Here is a 19,285-nt window from a genome sequence, read left to right on the forward strand (position 1 = left end):
AGGGGTGGCGGGGTGGTGGGGGCTCATTATATAAATTAATACTAAAGGAGTTTAGGGTTGAATACATAAGCAAAGTTTTATACATTCACTAGCTTGGGAACCCAGCGTTACTCAAAGTTACTACAGCCGTTTACCTGCACTTGGTGGTTTTTAATATTTTAGCTATTTTTCCCGATAAAAGCTAACCCACTTATTTTAGACTCTCAAAATCAAGCTAAGAACATTCCCGTGGTTCTCCCGTTGCACATACAAAATTTTAGGAAAATCTAAGGAACTATATACAGAAACGCCCAACTTATATATAGTACGCAAATTGTGTACTGTAAGCTCTGGGAGGAATATAAACAACCCCAGTGCCCCCACAGAAGTTGAAGGGAAAGGACTAAAGCAATGATGTGATATTACAGTCCAACAAAAAACAAGTTAATATATCAAGTTAGAGCGAATACTTATGATTTTTGGCTTTCTGGTCAATATGGAAAATACAATAGCAATATATTCTTATTCCACCCCTTGAGCTCTTTTCCCTCAAAAATGATGCGTTGCCCCTGAACTCTTGTTTTATCTCCTCCCACTGCAGTACACACTTACAGAGATTTGACGCATGAGATATAACGGTTCCTGGTCTATATATTGCTCGGGCAAATCAGTCCAGGGGTTCCTGAGTTATGATCGGACAAACAGACAACCAGAGATTTTAACTATATATATATATATATATATATACATAGTTCATGTAATTATCCTTATTTGCATATAATTGTATAGATTCGCCTAATTGACTATCAGAATTATAAAGTTTGCTTTTTAAGGTGAAATTATTTAATAGAATTCTATGTTGGGAAAGTTGCTGTTTTACTGCATGAAGAAATTGGTGTTGGGGAAGTTGCTGTTGGGGAAATTAGTGATTGGGGAAAATTGTTGTTGGGGAAATTAATAATTGGGGAAATTGTTGTTGGGGAAATTGGTTATTGGGGAAGATGTCCCGGGGAAGTTGTGACTGGGGAAGTTGCGTTGGGGATCTAACCTAACACCTATGTAATGTGTGTACACTGTACACTGTCTTTACACTTTGAAGTGTAAGGTTCTGTACTTAAATTGTACAGCATTTGTAAAGCTTGATGTGTACAGTGAGAGAGGCGTACACAGGATTTTTTCAATTGGGAGCTTTACTTTTTTTAAATTCCAGGGGGTAATCTCCTAACACCCCCCCCCCCTCCTGTATACCCCCCTTGTATTATGTATGTATTATTATGTATAATTTGACCCAGTTGATAGTTCTGGTCAAATATATATCGAATATATACAGGTTGAAATAGGTTCATGGGGGGGGGAGGAGTTGTGTAGATTTCATTTTTACATTGTCTTGACTAATAGAATGACAAAAACCANCTGACATATGTTGCTAAAAGGTGCCCGAGGATCTAAGGAAAGTGTAAGGAGAGGGAAAGTGGAAAATGCAAATACCAAATTTCGGTTTCATTTTAAATATTTCTCTCAAGCAGCAGCAGCAGATGTTTTAGGGTTTTATTACTCGCTTCCAATCTTCATTCGTTTTCTTAGTTACTTTCATTTTTAAAGCAAGGTAGCTGACTGTGTACGTAATTTCTAGAGACTTTACATTTATAGATTGGTCAATTCACAACGGTACCACTTAATCCTTAGACTGAATGAGATATCCTTGATTTACAAAAATGGATTATTTTCAATAGTAATTTCTCTATCAAAATGACCATGCATCAGAGATAAAAAGAAAATCGTCAGAGTTTAACACGTATTAAGATAGATAACGAAGGTATCTTTCTCTTTTCTATTCAGATAAATGTTTACAGAGTACAGTTGTGAATCAGACAGTTTATAAAGGCAGGGTCACATGAAATAACGTTTACAGTCCCCTTAAACATGTCATTTGTTTTGATATTTTCGATAGTTTTATATAAAATTTCAAACAAAAAATCTAATAAATGCATTTTTCTGATCAATGTTGGTCATTTCTACCCCCTCTCCCCCCACCCTTCTCTTCCTCCTAATAAAATTTAATGCGGCATTTAAAGCCTTTTTAATGCACCTGCATTTAAAAAATAATTCTTTTACAAGTAAAATTTGAAATCGTTCTCGTTATTATTAAATGTACAGCCATGTTTTTTATTTTTAAATATATTTACAAATCAATACTATGCAACGGAAAGATATATAATATTATTTAAGTTAAATTTAATTATCGTGTTCAGTTTGTTTCTAAAAATGTTGTCCAAATGTATTAATTAGCCAGCAAATTAGATTCCCATATCAGACCATATGCTATTTGTAAAAAACAAAAGCTAAAAAAACAATGGCAATCCGTTTAGAGTTTTATAAATATACACGTTTCTACTTTCTCAACAGGATTAAAGAACAATAGGTTTAAAATGTATGCATCATCATGAATTTCTAATATTGACGCAACTCACTTCCGAAAACATTTCGAATTCTTGAACATTTTGTTCGAATCGATGAACATTGTGTTAGAATTTATGAACATTTTGTAAGAATTATGAACATTTTGTAAGAATTATGATCATTTTGTTAAAATTTCTGAACATTTTGTTTGAATTTATGAACGTTTTGTTAACATTTATGAACTTTTGTTAGTATTTATGAACATTATATAAGAATTTATGAACATTTTGTTAATATTTATGAACATCTCGCAAATTTTATGTTTCTAACATTATGCTCTTGATTTTGAACAAATGATCGTAATTTCAAAATGTGCCGGTAGGTTCTATATTTCTAACTTGGGTTATCTAAATCTTTTAACATTATCTGTATAATAAATTAAAGCTCATTTATATGTTCGCTTAGCTGGCCAAACGGCTGAACCAAATTGGCTGACATTTATTTTGGGAACCCAAGGGTACCACGGGTTGACTATAGGCAAAAATAATTATGGAATTTTTAAAATTTCACAGGCACTGCTAAAATCATGATTTAAGACCAAGCGCGGGTAAACTGCAGGAGTAACTTACCTGGGCAACGCCAGGCAATTCAGCTAATTATGCTTATTTACGCAACATTTGCTAGTTTTGCTCATTAATGTACATATATCTATTAAATTTATCCATCCACGTTTTAACTTTATCTATTCCAACTTTTATTTGTTTATATTTCCATCTATCTGATTATCTAATCTAAGCAGTAGTAGCATACTGCATACAATATATAATTACACAATGTTATAGAATTATTGTAATAATGATAATACTAATATATTCAGGACAATAACATTAAACTCATACTGTGTACATTTATGAACAGAAACATTAAACTTGTACCTGCACAGTACACACCTGTGTTCGTGTGCATATGTGCAACTGCACATTGTGGAATCAAATGTGTGCACATGTATTAAGTTACAACTGAGCCCGAAATTTAAAAGAGTATCGTTGAACGAAACTCCCGAGTTTCCTTTTTGGGGTCTTGGCAATTGTGTAGATTTTGATTTAAGAAATTTTAAAAAATGAAGAATATGAAGAAACTTAATAAAATAATATTTCACAACAAAAATATTGATATCCACAAAACTGCCTAACCCCATTCTTGAAACCCGGGTTTCAAAACTGGTTTTCATAACGATACCCTGTCTTAAGTTTTGGGCTCTGTAAAGCTGCACACTTTGAACCTACATGTATACAAACGATAGTGTGCACTTAAGCAATTGCACAAGCCTACATGTACACAATACAAATGTGTTCCTCAAGCACCTGTACAGTACTATACTTAGTATTTTGTAGAAAATCACATCTGCCTAACTAGTTCCTGTACAAATGTGTACATATGAGATATTACTATGTACAATTACTATTGTAATTTTTATGAATTTTGACTCCCATGATTATTAATGCTTGTGAAAGAAATGGAAAGTTGTTTGTGATGAAAATTAATTTGATTTTATTTTCCTTATTAATATTACAATAGATTATAATTTATAAAAGAACGTAGTAATTAGAAACAATGAAAGTAAATAAAAGGATTAAAAAAGGGAGTATATAGCACACGCCGAACTTACTATTTTTAAACATGTTACAGTAAGAATCAGAAAACTGTGGAATAGGAAGACGACATTAAAGTAATAGTTAAGTTTATTTGATGTTACAAAGCAAATAGTTTACTAAACTTATTAAATCACGTATTAAATGAAATGAGTCTGCTTACACTGCACAGTTTACAGTGTCTCATGTTCATTAAACTATTTTGAGTATTTAACTTGAGACTAAAGGTCGTCTTCCTATTCCAGAGAATTATGGCTATAATTGTATATTTATCTGAATACGGGTGAATAAACAGGATCTTCATATGTCCCAAAAAAAAATATGAATTTTCATCATTAATGCTCAGTTTTTAGTCGGAAAAGTCATACAAAAGGAATTAAAAAACAATAAACCAAAACTGTAAAGTACGAGAGAAAAGTAATTATGATAAAATATATATTTATTCTCTATTCTCATTCATGGTTCATAGAATCCTATTCTACAAGTAGGAATATCTGTATTAGTTCATACACTTTCACTAGTAACGGTATCCGAGAGAAACCCCCCCCATCTTCGGTGTTAAACGATGCGTCATGACGCAGCAGGATTATTTTCATGTTTGAGGCAATATTTGATGAGTTTGATCCTGGAAAAAAATAATAATAAGAATTAAAAGAAAGGAATTGAGTCTTTGTCACAAACTATAAATAGAATCATAAGCTGTCCTTTACTCGGGTGAATTTTTTTTTTATTTTTTTACTGAGTACAATTTTGTAATTGTCTTCCATCAATACTAAATTACATTCCTGCTGTGGCTTGTAACTCTGTACATCACTGTACACCCAGCACACAACGGGTTAAAATAGCATTCTTCTATCCAGCAAATATTCAATAGAACTTTTCCGAAGTGTTAGTCTAGTGTAAGCACCCCTCTGAGCTTGTAAGCTTAGTATGTTTGTAGCTCCTTATATGTAAGCTTCAATTTTAAGGATGATTTTAATAGTAATATTCCCACATAACTTTAATCAAATGAATGTTCAAACTTATTTGAATATACATTTAAAATTTATAATGTTTATTTTATATTAGTTAAAAAACGAATTAAGAATTACAAAAATAATATACTGTACTTTAAATGCTGTACACTCAAGAAAATCTCTAGCTGTTGTACTGTACTGCATTATCTACAGCTGAACACAAAAAAAGACATTTTTATAAGTTTGCATTGGGAAAAAATATGTTTATAAAAAGTTTTGTATCTATGAGTAAAACTGTTATCTTTTTTCCGAAACTCTTTTGTTAAAATGCCATGTGAAATTACATGGGATGGTGAATTGCGTAAGAGCTTAATATTTCTATAAATAAATCAAATTCCGTAATATATCTAGTTTTTGTCAGTTATACTGCAACTAAAGAGAAATCAAAAAACCTGATTATTTCATACAGCATGCATTGTTTAAAAATGTTCATTTGTGGTTTTTAGAATTTTTAATAAACATATTCAAGCTCTAAGAGAATTATTATTTTGCTACAATTAAATCATTTCTCGCATTTCGGACAAACATTCTCCTTTTACATTAATTCAGCTGAATAAAAGTGATTATTAAGTTTGTAATGATCTTTTACTATAAGTATTAAATTACACAAAAAAGCACACTGAAGACTCGGAAATGGATTAATAAGAAAGGAACAGAAACGAGAGAGAAGTATTCAATTTGTGTTTCATTTTTTTCATTTAATTCGCAATGATTTTTAAAAGTGAAAGAAATCGTCCGCATTGTGTGTATGACAAAAATTTAAATATTTGGCACACAACCTTGAATTTCAAAACAACTTCCTAAATAAAAGGATAGAAAAATTTTGGAAAAATGAATTAAGATTTTCTCAAAGGAAAAAGTTTTCTCCAAAACAATTATGTTTTATTACAATTTTGGTTGTTAAATATTTAATAATTCTAGATTCTTTTTGCAAAGCTAAATTAGCAGAAACCGCATACCTTCAACCTCAGCCTGTAATGTTCTCACAAGATTGTTCATGTTTTCTCTCTGTAATTCACGTCATATTAAAGTAAATTGCATAAAAATCTGAAATGTTTTCAATCATAACTTATTTTATTAAAGTGTTATTTAGAAGAACAAAAATATTTTAAATTTCTTGTATTTATGTTGTAAAAACTAGAAGAGCTGCGATCACAAAGTCAGACTAGAAATGTTGTATAGTTTTGACATACTCCTTCTGTCTACATGGTTCACAGTGATTTCATTTTAAATCAGAGACATAAAAATTAAAAACTGTTTTTAAAACTTTTTATTCATTATCTCACACAATAGTCAATTCACATTAAACTTTATGAATTAAAGAATGAAAATGAAATAAAAATTTAAATCTAAATAATTTTCTTGCGTAGGAATATCTATTAAAAATTTGTATTAACATTTAAACTCTGGGTTGCAAAGATATACGAATCAGAAAATCTGAGTTTGACGCAAAGACTAATTTCTTTAAAAATATACAGCTTTAAGGTATCAATAGTTTGACTAGAATATATGTAAAAATATTATAATTAATTTTTAAACCATCGTGACATATTGGTTTTTAGTATTAATCGTGAAAAAAGAGATTTGTTTACAACAACAGGTGTTGAAAATTTTAAAGCCTGCGGCGACTCGTGTATTTTTCTCTGTTCATTATTTATAGAAAAAATAAAGTGCTTTATCACAAATGATCATATAAAAATAGTTATACTAGTTAATTTACTAGTCGACTGCATTATATCTCCAATGATTTACAAGAGTAGGACAACAGTATAAAAAACCATTGATAGTGTCTTTCAGGGACGAATTCATGAAATCCATGGGAGAGTCTTAAACTTTTTCAAATTATGAGGGTGGGGGGCCCGTGGGGGAGAAATCCCCCAGGAAATTATAGTTTTTTTCTTTTTCATGGGGCTAAGCCTCATATGCACCCCCCCCCTTGAACGCCCCTGGACTCTCTCTCTCCAATGAATTGATTAAAATATGATTAATTCCGTAAAAAAAAACATTTTATTATAAAGATGTTTGTTTGTTTAGGTTTGTCCAGCTGTGGATTCCCTGGTGCCCCTGCCCACAGTACAGTACAATTTACCGAGCCAGGAGCTTCCCAGACCGTCTCGACCGGGGCTATAGCAGAGTACACGTGTGACCGGGGTTTCGAACTCCTTGGCCCGGCACGCCGGGTGTGCGGGGAGAATGGTACATGGTCACCTCAAGGAATACCATTCTGTGGTAAGTTATCAATTTTCATGAATTTAGTAACTTTTTCACCATTTTGTAGACAATTTTATACTATGCTTTTAAAGAGATTATTGTGTTGCTTATTTTACGAGTTCTTTAAATTCTTAATAGAGTTTGTTTAGACTTTAAAAATAAGTATACAAAATCACATAGATATAGTTATATGATATATGCTACGCTTAATATTGAGAATGTTTAAGAATATTCCTTAACAGATGCCGATATATGTTCAATTGAAAAAATATTACAAAGCACATTGCAAAAGATCTATAGAATCATATTTTACGATCAATACTAATTTTCTTTCTGCTTTTTTGTTAAAAATGAAAAAAGTTTCTCCATAAAATGTGTGTAAAATCTCCAAGGTTTGTCACGCTGTATACCTTGAATATATATGAAGGAGTTCAACCAGAAAATGTCAGTCCTTCAAATCAGAATATTTGGTCTTTTTAGTCAAATTTATCATATCCTTGTTCCTTGTTTCTTAATATTCATAACCCTTGATTCTTGATTCCTAGTTCCTGGTTCCTGGTTCCTGGTTTCTTAATATTCATAACCCTTGATTCCTGGTTCTTGGTTCCTGTTTCCTCGTTCCTGGTTCCTGGTTCCTTCAAATCAAAATATTTGGTCCTTTTAGTCAAATTTATTATATCCTTGTTCCTGGTTTCTTGATATTCATAACCCTTGATTCATAGTTCCTGGTTCCTGGTTCTAGGTTCCTGGTTTCTTAATATTCATAACCTTTGATTCTTGATTCCTCGTTCCTGGTTCCTGGTTCCTTGTTCCTGGTTTCTTGATATTCATAACCCTTGATTCATAGTTCCTGGTTCCTGGTTCCTGGTTCTTGGTTCCTGGTTTCTTAATATTTATAACCCTTGATTCCTGTTCCTGGTTCCTGGTTCCTTGTTCCTGGTTCCTTAATATTTATAACCCTTGATTCTTGATTCCTAGTTCCTTGTTCCTGGTTTCTTTATATTCATAACCCTTGATTCTTGATTCCTGTTCCTGGTTCCTGGTTCCTGGTTCCTGGTTTTTTAATATTCATAACCCTTGATTCTTGATTCCTAGTTCCTGGTTCCTGGTTTCTTTATATTCATAACCCTTGATTCTTGATTCCTGTTCCTGGTTCCTGGTTCCTGGTTTTATGATCTTGGTTTCTAGGTCCCGTTTTCTTGCTCTTTGTTCCTAGTTCCTGGTTTCCTGTTCTTATTTTCTAGGTCCCGGTTTCCTATTCTTATCTCCTGATTACATGCAGCCTTCTGAACTTTAGAAGTGAATCTTTGTGGAAAGTTCGCTGAGCAAAATATACAGAGCGGAACCTTTCACACACATCAAACACATCAAACACATCAAACACATCAAACACATCAAACACATCAAACACATCAAACAAACACATCAAACACATCAAACATATCAAACACATCAAACATATCAAACATCAAACACATCAAACACATCAAACATATCAAACACATCAAACATATCAAACACATCAAACACATCAAACACATCAAACACATCAAACACATCAAGCACATCAAACACATCAAACATATCAAACACATCAAACACATCAAACATATCAAACATATCAAATAAATCAAACACATCAAACACATCAAACACAGCAAACACATCAAACACATCAAAAACATCAAACACAAAAAAATCAAACAAATCAAACATATCAAACACATCAAAACGTTCCATATATCAAACTAAACACCACGCAAGCACATTATAAGAGAGTTTATTGTAACGCGTGCATTACATACATTGCAGTAACGCATGCATTACATACACTGCATATAACGGTTAAAACAGATGCAAGGTTAAATAAATATAAATAAAATATGATTAAATCAGCTGACTTCCTTATATTAAGTCATTATAGCAAAAAACTCAATGTTATTGTTCTCTCGATAAAAAAAGAAAAATCTAAAAACCACCATTTTGTTTAGTTCTAAATGTTGCCGCTGGTAAGGCTCCTATGCAGTCTAGTGTGGCAGAGGGAGGGATTCCACAGAAAGCAGTAGATGGCAGCACCAGTACTTTCTTCGACCTTAGCACATGCAGTCTTACTGAGGTTGGAATATATTTATATAAATATATAAAGTAGTAATCTCTGTTTGTTTGGATTGAAATTGAATTGATATTTAATTAAAATAAAAAGTCGGTCTCCATTGTATTGATATATACGACTATGGCTGTGTCTATTATTATTATCTATTTTTTACCCTTTTTCGTATTTAATGATAAAGTTTGTTCAATTATTTTGTTTACTTAATTGTACTGCAGAGTACTTTCAAATTAATAATTGGCATGTACAATTAACAATGGTACCAACTTTACATCTTTATCAGAGTTACCACAATAAAGATGTTCGTAGTTCATCTACCTTAAATTTTACAGATATCAATTCTGACATTTTCCCGCATTGTCTCTTCTGTATGAAATATAAATCCGCTAGTCATTTTCGCAAGTTTAACACAATAAAAAGAATCAATTTTCAGTGACAAAACAAGGATAACTTAAATTGAGGTTTCAAGAGTGAATCGAATATGCAACAATCTATTAATGAAGGGTCAGTTAAAATTTTGCCTACAGTCCCATTAAGGTTAATTTTTCCGTCTCTCGTAATGTTTGGCACTGTGTTTGTTTTTGTTATTTCTTGTATTCATTTTTTACGAATACTTTTGCTTAATCATGAGAATAAAATGTGTTGGTTCATATTATAATTGATGACGTCAAACTAAATATAATCTGTAAATAACGCATGACCCCTCTTCTCTATTTTATAATTACTAAACAAGCAATTATTTTTCATTTCCTGCTTATTCTTCTTGTTTCTATATACATTATCATATATTATATAATATAATATAATATGATATATATATATAACGGTGCATTCTTGTTTTTATTCATGATATTATTCTTTAAAAGCTAGATGTAGAATGAATAGTGAAAGATTCTATTAACTAATTAATTTTTTTATGGAAATGTTAAAGAAAAGAAATGATAATATAATAAAATAAAAGATAATCAATGATATTAATAAAACCCAAATTAAATTGATATGAAATAAATAAGATAAAAAATGCATTGAAACTGTGCGGAAAGGAAAAAAATGAAAGAAAGTGAATGCAACAGACTGAAATGTATGAAATTTTGTGAAAATAATTGAAAACAGATAAATAAATGAATAAAAGAATAAATAAATAAATGAATATATGACAGAAGAAAATGGAACAAATAAATAAATGAAGAAAATTATTTATATGTGAATGAATAGTAGAATAGATAAATAAAGGAATAAATAAATAAATGAATAAATAGGTGAATGGGTGTATGAAAAAAATGAATAAATAAATAAATAAATAAATAAATGAATAAATAAATGAATAAATAAATTAATAAAAGGATGAATAAATGAGTGAATGAATATCTAGGTTGAAAAGTCCCCCTGGTGGTACGTGAACTTGTTAGAGCCCTACATGGTCCAGCTGGTCAGGATAGATTTCGGACAGAGCTGTTGCGGTGAGATTTTCTGTTTATATGTTTCTCTGTTTATCGGTTTATCTGTTTACCTATTTGTCTGTTTGTCTGTTTATCTATTTATCCATTTATTTGTTCATCCATCTATCTGTTTATCCATCTATCTGTTTATCCATCTATCTGTTTATCCATCTATCTGTTTATCCATCTATCTGTTTATCCATCTATCTGTTTATCCATCTATCTGTTTATCCATCTATCTGTTTATCCATCTATCTGTTTATCCATCTATCTGTTTATCCATCTATCTGTTTATCCATCTATCTGTTTATCCATCTATCTGTTTATCCATCTATCTGTTTATCCATCTATCTGTTTATCCATCTATCTGTTTATCCATCTATCTGTTTATCCATCTATCTGTTTATCCATCTATCTGTTTATCCATCTATCTGTTTATCCATCTATCTGTTTATCCATCTATCTGTTTATCCATCTATCTGTTTATCCATCTATCTGTTTATCCATCTATCTGTTTATCCATCTATCTGTTTATCCATCTATCTGTTTATCCATCTATCTGTTTATCCATCTATCTGTTTATCCATCTATCTGTTTATCCATCTATCTGTTTATCCATCTATCTGTTTATCCATCTATCTGTTTATCCATCTATCTGTTTNCTTCTATCCTGACTACCAAGCATGCAGATTGTCCCTCCCCCCCACCTTCTTCTTCTGTTCTGACTACCAAGCTTGCAGATTGTTTGCTGTGTATAGCTCCCGTCATGGAGTATTCACTTTTTGTGCCTGCAAGTGTAAAGTGTAGAGTGAAAGGGAAATCTTTTATTTAATTATTTTTCTTCAAGCTTAGATGGTCATTTCTCAGCTTTATGGATGGTAAAAATTCGTCTGTTATCATGTTACCATGTTGTCATTTTACAAAGCTGTCATATTACCATGTTTTCATGTTGTCATGTCATTGTCTTGTTACTAAGTGTTCATGCTACCATGTTGCCAGTTAACCATGTTGTCATGTTACCATGTTGTCATGTTGTTATGTTACCATGTTGTTATGTTACCATGTTGTCATGTTACCATGTATTCATGCCATAATGTTGTCATGTTTAGCTTGTTATCATGTTATACCATGTTACCATTTTGTCATGGTATCATGTTATCATGTTACCATGTATTCATGCTTAATTGTCATGTTACCAGTTGTCGTGTAACCATGTTGTCATGTCATAATGTTGTCATGTTACTAATTATAATTTTTGTTACAGCTAAAGGAAGAAAAGCTACCATTGTTGTGAGGGTTGGTAACAATAGACCAGACCTTGGTGTTAATCCAATTTGTAACAGGTGAACAAAAATATCTTAAAAATAATAATATTTGTAATTATTTAAAAATAAATAACAAAAGTAATGATAATGATAAAAATACTACTTGTATTATTTCTTCCAGGTTTACCGGGTTTATTGAAGAAGGTCGACCCCTGTTTCTCCCCTGCAACCCCCCAATGCCAGGGGCGTTTGTAAGTGTACATTTCGAGGGGCCCCCAGGGGTCTCACTTTCTATTTGTGAAGCTTTTGTGTACACTGATCAAGCACTACCGATTGAAAGATGTCCGACATTCAGGTACATGATCGATGAAACTGACTTTTCTCCTCATTTTAATCCCGAATCCTAGTCCATAATCCATCCATCCATCCGGCCAAACGGCTGGATCAGTTGGGCTGAAATTATTTGAGGGAACCCATGGATGCCCCGGGGTAACAATGGCTAAAAAAATGTCGTCTTTAAAAATTCGATTTTAAAAAATTCAACGGGCAACGCCGTGCCCTTTAGCTAGTAATCCATAATCCTTATCCATAATCCATAATCCTAATCCATAATCCCTGATCCTAATTCTAATCTAATCATTTCGTAGAGATTGCAATAGGTATAATGAACACAATATTTTATCGGGAAATTTCCCTGAGAAAATTATTTTTTAAAAAAGAGATTTTTATATAAAGTGTCTTTCACGGCCCCCAAAATTCTGTATGGAACAGGTGTCTCTGTAGCTAGCAAGCAGGGTTAATCCCTTTTATTTGCTGCGGATATAATTGATTGAAACTTGATCGATAGAAATTGTGTTGCCAGAAAAAAATGCATTTTGCGCCCACCCTTCTGAGTTTCTCGCACCCCGCCCCCTTAATCATGGGTTCCCGGCTTTGCAAACCTTGATTTTTTAAAGTTGCTAGCTCCCTTTTATTGTAATCTGATCCATCCTAATTCTAAAAACAAATTTGTATTTTTTTGTATTTTTGTCTAGGGATCAGAAGCCTGGCAGTACAGCTACGTACAACGGGAAATGTTATATATTCTACGGACAACAACCAAAACAATTTAACGAAGCTAAAGGTACACCTCAAGTAAAACTACAGGGTGTCCCACGAAACATGACAGTTAATAAATAGTATTGAATGTCTTCTTCAATATACTATATAAGATAAGATAAATCAATTTTACTATAATATGACAGACATTTTTATTACTCTGTTTGGCATCAAAGAACTGTATAAATTATGGAAGAAGACATTTAAAACCAGTCACCAACTGTCTTGTTTTGTGGGACAACCTGTAACTTATAAACCAACAAAGTTTATTCTGTCCGTATATCGGAATATTTTCAATCATATTTTGTTCTCCCATTTAAAATCCGTAAAAAAAGCTTTAAAACCATTTTTGCCTAAATATATAAAATATACAAACAAACATATTTAAAAAAGAAACTATGAAAACTCTACATTTAATGGGTAAAAATGGGTTCTAAAGTAAACACTCACTGGATTTTCAAGGAGGACCCCTAAGTTTCTTTATACAATTTTAAGTGGAACCAACCATATTTGAGCCGAGGTTTAAATTTAAGCCGCCACTCAAATTCTATAAATTCGGCCTTAGGTTAGGTTGAAACAGAATTGTCTTATTTTTGAAATAAAAGCAAGTTGTCGTTATTTGAGTTGTAAAATTTACGATCAAGCTAATTCAATTGTTTTATAATAATATCACATATGCAATTACTCTAGTTTCAATTGAGTCTTTTCCACAAACTGTGAGTTTCTAATCTCTAATCTTTGCATGCCAATATGTTAGACCTTAGATATTTCAAACTGTGAATTCTGTTGGAATAAATAATTGAAGTTTAAAATATCAACCGTCACCATCAGGCTGCAAAGATAAAAAAATTGGAGTTTGCAAAAAAGACTCAATTCCTTTAGGGTATTTTGATGATAACTGTTTTTTCTATCAAAACTTTCATTTTCTTCAAGTAAGTTAAAAAATGACATCATGCTGTGACTTCGTGCATTGCATGGATTATGAAGTTCTGAAAACAAAGGAATTGAGTCTTTGCCACAGATTCAAATTTTCTAATTCCTATATCTTTACAACCTGGCTTAGTAAACCTTTGATATTTCAAACTTAGTTTATTTAGTCTAACAGAATTCATTGTTTGAAAAAAGACTCAATTCCTTTATTTCTATAAATTTAATTTTACGATTGGAATTACTTACAAGGGAGTAATCTGTTCTACTAAGTATATTCGGTTTCAAATTAATTTTAAAATTGTAAATGATTGGTTAGAAGCGTACACATCGTGGGTTTCTTCCACTTGACTTTGCACTTTCCTCCATATTTTCACCTTGTCTTGGCCAGTTTTGCACCCCCCCTCCCCTGGAATAATCTTACGTCCCTAGGATTGGTTAACAATTTTAAAGCTTGGTATTACCCGAGTATTTAATTCACTATTCAGATTATATATATACCACTAACTGTATTGAGAGAAAATGATGAATCCAACCCAGCTCTCCAGGGTTTTTTTTATATTGGATTCTGTTTAGAGTTCTGTACTGAGCAGGATGGATCTCTAGTAGATGAATCCAACCCTGCGCTCTAGGGTTTCTTTAATATTGGATTCTGTTTAGAGTTCTGTACTGAGCGTGGAGGATCTCTGGTAGATGAATCCAACCCTGCTCTCAAGGGTTTCTTTAATATTGGATTCTGTTTAGAGTTCTGTACTGCGCAGGATGGATTCCTAGTAGATGAATCCAACCCTGCTATCCAGGGTTTCTTTAATATTGGATTCTGTTTAGAGTTCTGTACTGAGCGTGGAGGATCTCTAGTAGATGAATCTAACCCTGCTCTCCAGGGTTTCTTTAATATTGGATTCTGTTTAGAGTTCTGTACTGAGCAGGATGGATCTCTAGTAGATGAATCCAACCCTGCGCTCTAGGGTTTCTTTAATATTGGATTCTGTTTAGAGTTCTGTACTGAGCGTGGAGGATCTCTAGTAGATGAATCTAACCCTGCGCTCCAGGGTTTCTTTAATATTGGATTCTGTTTAGAGTTCTGTACTGAGCGTGGAGGATCTCTGGTAGATGAATCCAATCCCGCTCTCCAGGGTTTCCTCTCCTGGGAGTTATGGAGAAGACATAGAGGGGATCCTAATGGTCAGTACTGGTTGGGAGCAGAGAGGGATCAGCTGGATTCTAAAAACTGGAAATGGATCTCTGGAAAATCTGTGACGGTTTCGTTCTGGAATTTACCCGGAGGAAACGAGAATTGTGCCAGGTGTGTGCTTTCATTCAGAATAATCCCTTTCTATTTTGATTTTGCAAGAAAATAAACACGTTAAACGTTAAAGTTAAAGGGAGTGTTCGCGAAAAATGAAAGTGGTATAGGCTTACGGCGAAAAATTATTGCTTTTGATTGCTACTAATCTTACTTCTATCTATTGTGTTTGTAAGGAGAAATTGTTAAAAACGACTAAAACTGAAGAACGTTGCGTCCATACAAATTCAGAAAGTTGCAATATACGGCTCGAATCATAAAAAATCAATTTAATTTTTCAACAAATCATTCAGATATTATAGCCTTTAGTCATCGATTATTTTTGGGCGCATTCATTTATAATTAATATTTGATAATATTTTTGATTTGCTTTGTAAAACGCCTAAATAGTTGGCCGCCAGATGCTTTCGATGCAGAGACACCTAGCGGAAAAAAGTCGTTTCATGTGCATTGTATATAAAACAAATATTATGAAATAATAACTATATACGAATGCGTCGAAAAATAATCGATAACTGAATCTGAATGATTTGTTTGAAATTAAATTGAACGATTAACGTTATAATCAGCTGTAAACTCTCAACCCTGTGGTTGTTCATTACTAGAATAAAATCAGTCATAAATCTTTCATTCAAAATTCATTCAAAATAGAGTAAAAAAAACCTGATGTATCTTTCTTTGATATTCATAACACATCCAACCAAAAAAATAATAATGGACAAAAATATTTTTTTTCTGGCTGAAAATTGAATCTTAAGTAAAGGTTCGCAATCGCATACTTTTAAACCAGGATTTACAATTTGTCATTTTTCATCTTACAGTCAGACCCAGAAAACTGTGGAATAGTTTTTTTTGAATAAGATACAGGGTGTCCCACGAAACATGACAGTTGGTAAATAGTTTAGAATGACTTCTTACATAATTTGTTCAGTTGTTTAATACCAAAGACAATAATAACAATATTATATCAAAGTAAAAATAATTTGAAATTAAAATAAAGTTGAGCAAAAGATTTTTTAAACGAAATAAACTGCAAACAGCCTTTAATATCTAATATAGTGTATGGAAGACGAAATTCAAAACTATTTACTAATTGTCATGTGTCGTGGAACACCCTGTAGTTAGAAGTTTCAGAATCAGTATATATGCGTTAATCATTGAAGATTTTCAAATACATCGTTGTACATTTTCCCCCACACAATAAAGAAAGAAAAGTAATCTAACTTATATATTTAATTATTTGGAGAATGGAGAATGAGTTAACAAAAAAAAGTTGTCCATGATTAAGTTTCTTTTTTTCCTGAATCATTCTCTTGAGGGCATGTACAACTTTGAAAACTTTGCTTGTGTATATTGTGTATATAACATATGGATAGGAAATGTAAAGAATTTTCAGTTTTTTATGATAATGGTTTAGATGAGATGAAAGTTTTAGTTTTTTTTTTCTTAAATTATAAAACAATTTGTTTTTAAACTTTAAAGAAAGATTTTATTCAATTTTTCTATTTTCCTCGGGGGTCAGGTTTCTACAATTCTTTTTCCCAGTTTATAAAATTTCTTCAACTTATTTCTGTCATGTTGAATCCATCTGCTGCCCTTGGCTCAAAACACATGTTGGATTTAATACTTTAATTGTAAATACGCTTTAGAACTTAATATTCTGACAGCTGGGTATATACACTACATATATACATATATATATACTCATTTAGTTATTATACTTTCCCTTTCCTTCAGTTCACTTCCCTTCAATCAACAATTCTTTTTTGAATTTTCTTTCCGCCCTTCGCAGTATTCTTTTATCTTAGTATATCTAATTTTATAGTCCCAATATTTTTGAAACATGATGAAGCAAATCTTTGATATTTTAAACTTTCTTTCCAGGTAAATTCATAATTTAAAATATCAAAGGTTAACAACATCAGGCTGAAAATATATTTGGATTAAATAATTAGAGTTTGTGATAAGTGCTCAGTTTCTTTGATGCATTCTTCTTGAATATCTACTATCTATCTATCTAGGTTTGATGGAACTAAAGGCTGGTTATGGTCTGATACTAAATGTGATCAGAACCTGAACTATATCTGCCAACACAGTGAGTATAATTCTTATTCGTTTAATAAGTCGGAAAGTATTTGAACCATGCCAAGAAATTTTACTACACAGCATGATTCTGCACTCTGCAAGATTGGTTCAGTTTTCTAAAAATTCAAGAGTAAAAGAAAAGTAAAATATTGTTTAAAATGAGCTTAAATATAACAGGATGAGACTGTAAAGACGATCCAAAACTCTAAAAATATGACGATTTGAAGCTTGATTTTTGGTTTCCGCTCTCAATTGATTATTTTGATGGTTTACTAAATGATTAAGCACAGAAATAAGCCTTTTTTGACCTTCAATGAACCATGAATGCAAGGAAATGGACTAAATATAATCCATACAGTCGTCTCTGAAATCTCATCCCTTGTGGGTAACCCTGTATATGTACACTGTACTGCAGGCTGAGCTTCTCAGGCTACATTTGTTGCATAAAAACGTTCTGGGTCCCTCTTGCAGAAAAATCACAATAAATATAAGTAAAAAACGTTAAACATGGAGATCTCTTGATCATTATTATTTAAATGTACTTGATTTGTTGTTATCAAACATGATGATGAATTATTAGTGTTTTAATAAAGCAAAACACATGTGAAAAATAATTCGAAAAATCACATTGTCTTGTTAACACTTAATGTGAGGTTTGAGAAAAGTATAATTAGATATTGCAAAAAAATGTGAAACCTTTACACTAAATGACAGTTCGTTAACTATCTTTGAGAAATTGTTGTCAACATAAAATCTTTGCTTTTTCTTTTAAGGAATTGAGTCTTCGCCATAAAAATTAATTTTTTAATCCCCATATCTTTGCAACGCAATATCGTAGACCTTAGATATTTCAAATTATGTTTGCAAAAATATAGGGATTAGATTAAGATTAAGTTTGTGGCAAAGACTCAATTCCATAATTTTTTTCTTTTATAAGTTGTATTTTATGTTTCAAAAAGTTTTTTTCGGGATGAAAATTGTATAATAAACAATTTATGATTAATAATATTCGAATATTTATTTTGTTTTCAACTTTCTCTTTATTTTCACTCTTGTTTTAAAGTGGTGTATTCTGTAAACCATATGGTCTAGAAATTTTGATGTTGGATCCCGGATTGAGTATGTTTGTGACGAGGGTCACCTGCTCGTTGGACCGGCTCGGCGTAGCTGCCTAGCAACAGGATTCTACTCAGAGTTTCCACCAGTTTGTAGATGTAGGACATTTTTACTTAAAGGGACTGTCGACATAATTTCAAGTTACATCGTAATTAAAGAGGGACATACCCGAATCACTACGGTACCTTTGGAATCTTTGTCCTAGCTAAAACTATGCAAGTTTCGTCATTTTTCTATTCAAAATTTCTTCTTCTTAACAACTTTATTCAATATAAAACGATCAGCAATAGTATTCTCATTTGTAGAATTATATAGAGAAAAATTGTCTCATTTTATCTTCGTACCTATTGCAGTAATGAGCTGCTTTTCGCAGAGCTCTCCATTGATAAAGGTTTATTCAAAAACTTCATTGAATAATTTTGCAAGCTATTTATTTTTGTGGGTTTTCTTTATAAGTGATTGGCGAATTTATGCATCAGAGACAAAAACCATAATTTACAGAATTTAACACTTTATAAAATGGAAAAGGAAAGTATCTCCTTATTATACAATACTCAGACAAAGATTAAAATAATACTGGAGTGGACCGGGAAGGGGTTCTTTAAATGAATGATCACTTAAAATTGCCTTTCCATTTGGTCCATTGCAAGTCCATTGCATGTTTTCTTATTATGAAGGGGG

At 31.9% G+C, this 19,285-nt stretch overlaps 1 protein-coding gene across 1 annotated transcript in view; it reads left to right on the forward strand.

Moving 5' to 3' along the window:
• The window catches only part of LOC111718032 (uncharacterized), a 35,571-nt gene that overhangs the window by 6,933 nt on the left and 9,353 nt on the right, over positions 1 to 19,285 (forward strand). Inside the window, exons 2-10 of the mRNA XM_023493516.1 lie at positions 7,082 to 7,276; positions 9,250 to 9,374; positions 10,741 to 10,828; positions 12,072 to 12,150; positions 12,254 to 12,427; positions 13,107 to 13,195; positions 15,178 to 15,403; positions 17,425 to 17,526; positions 18,581 to 18,702. Of these exons, the coding sequence (XP_023349284.1) occupies positions 7,082 to 7,276; positions 9,250 to 9,374; positions 10,741 to 10,828; positions 12,072 to 12,150; positions 12,254 to 12,427; positions 13,107 to 13,195; positions 15,178 to 15,403; positions 17,425 to 17,526; positions 18,581 to 18,702 (1,200 nt within the window). The remainder of the gene's footprint in view (positions 1 to 7,081; positions 7,277 to 9,249; positions 9,375 to 10,740; positions 10,829 to 12,071; positions 12,151 to 12,253; positions 12,428 to 13,106; positions 13,196 to 15,177; positions 15,404 to 17,424; positions 17,527 to 18,580; positions 18,703 to 19,285) is intronic.

Source organism: Eurytemora carolleeae, unplaced genomic scaffold (assembly GCF_000591075.1).
Source record: "Eurytemora carolleeae unplaced genomic scaffold, Eaff_2.0 scaffold411, whole genome shotgun sequence".
In the NCBI taxonomy this organism is placed as follows: Eukaryota; Metazoa; Arthropoda; class Copepoda; order Calanoida; family Temoridae; genus Eurytemora; species Eurytemora carolleeae.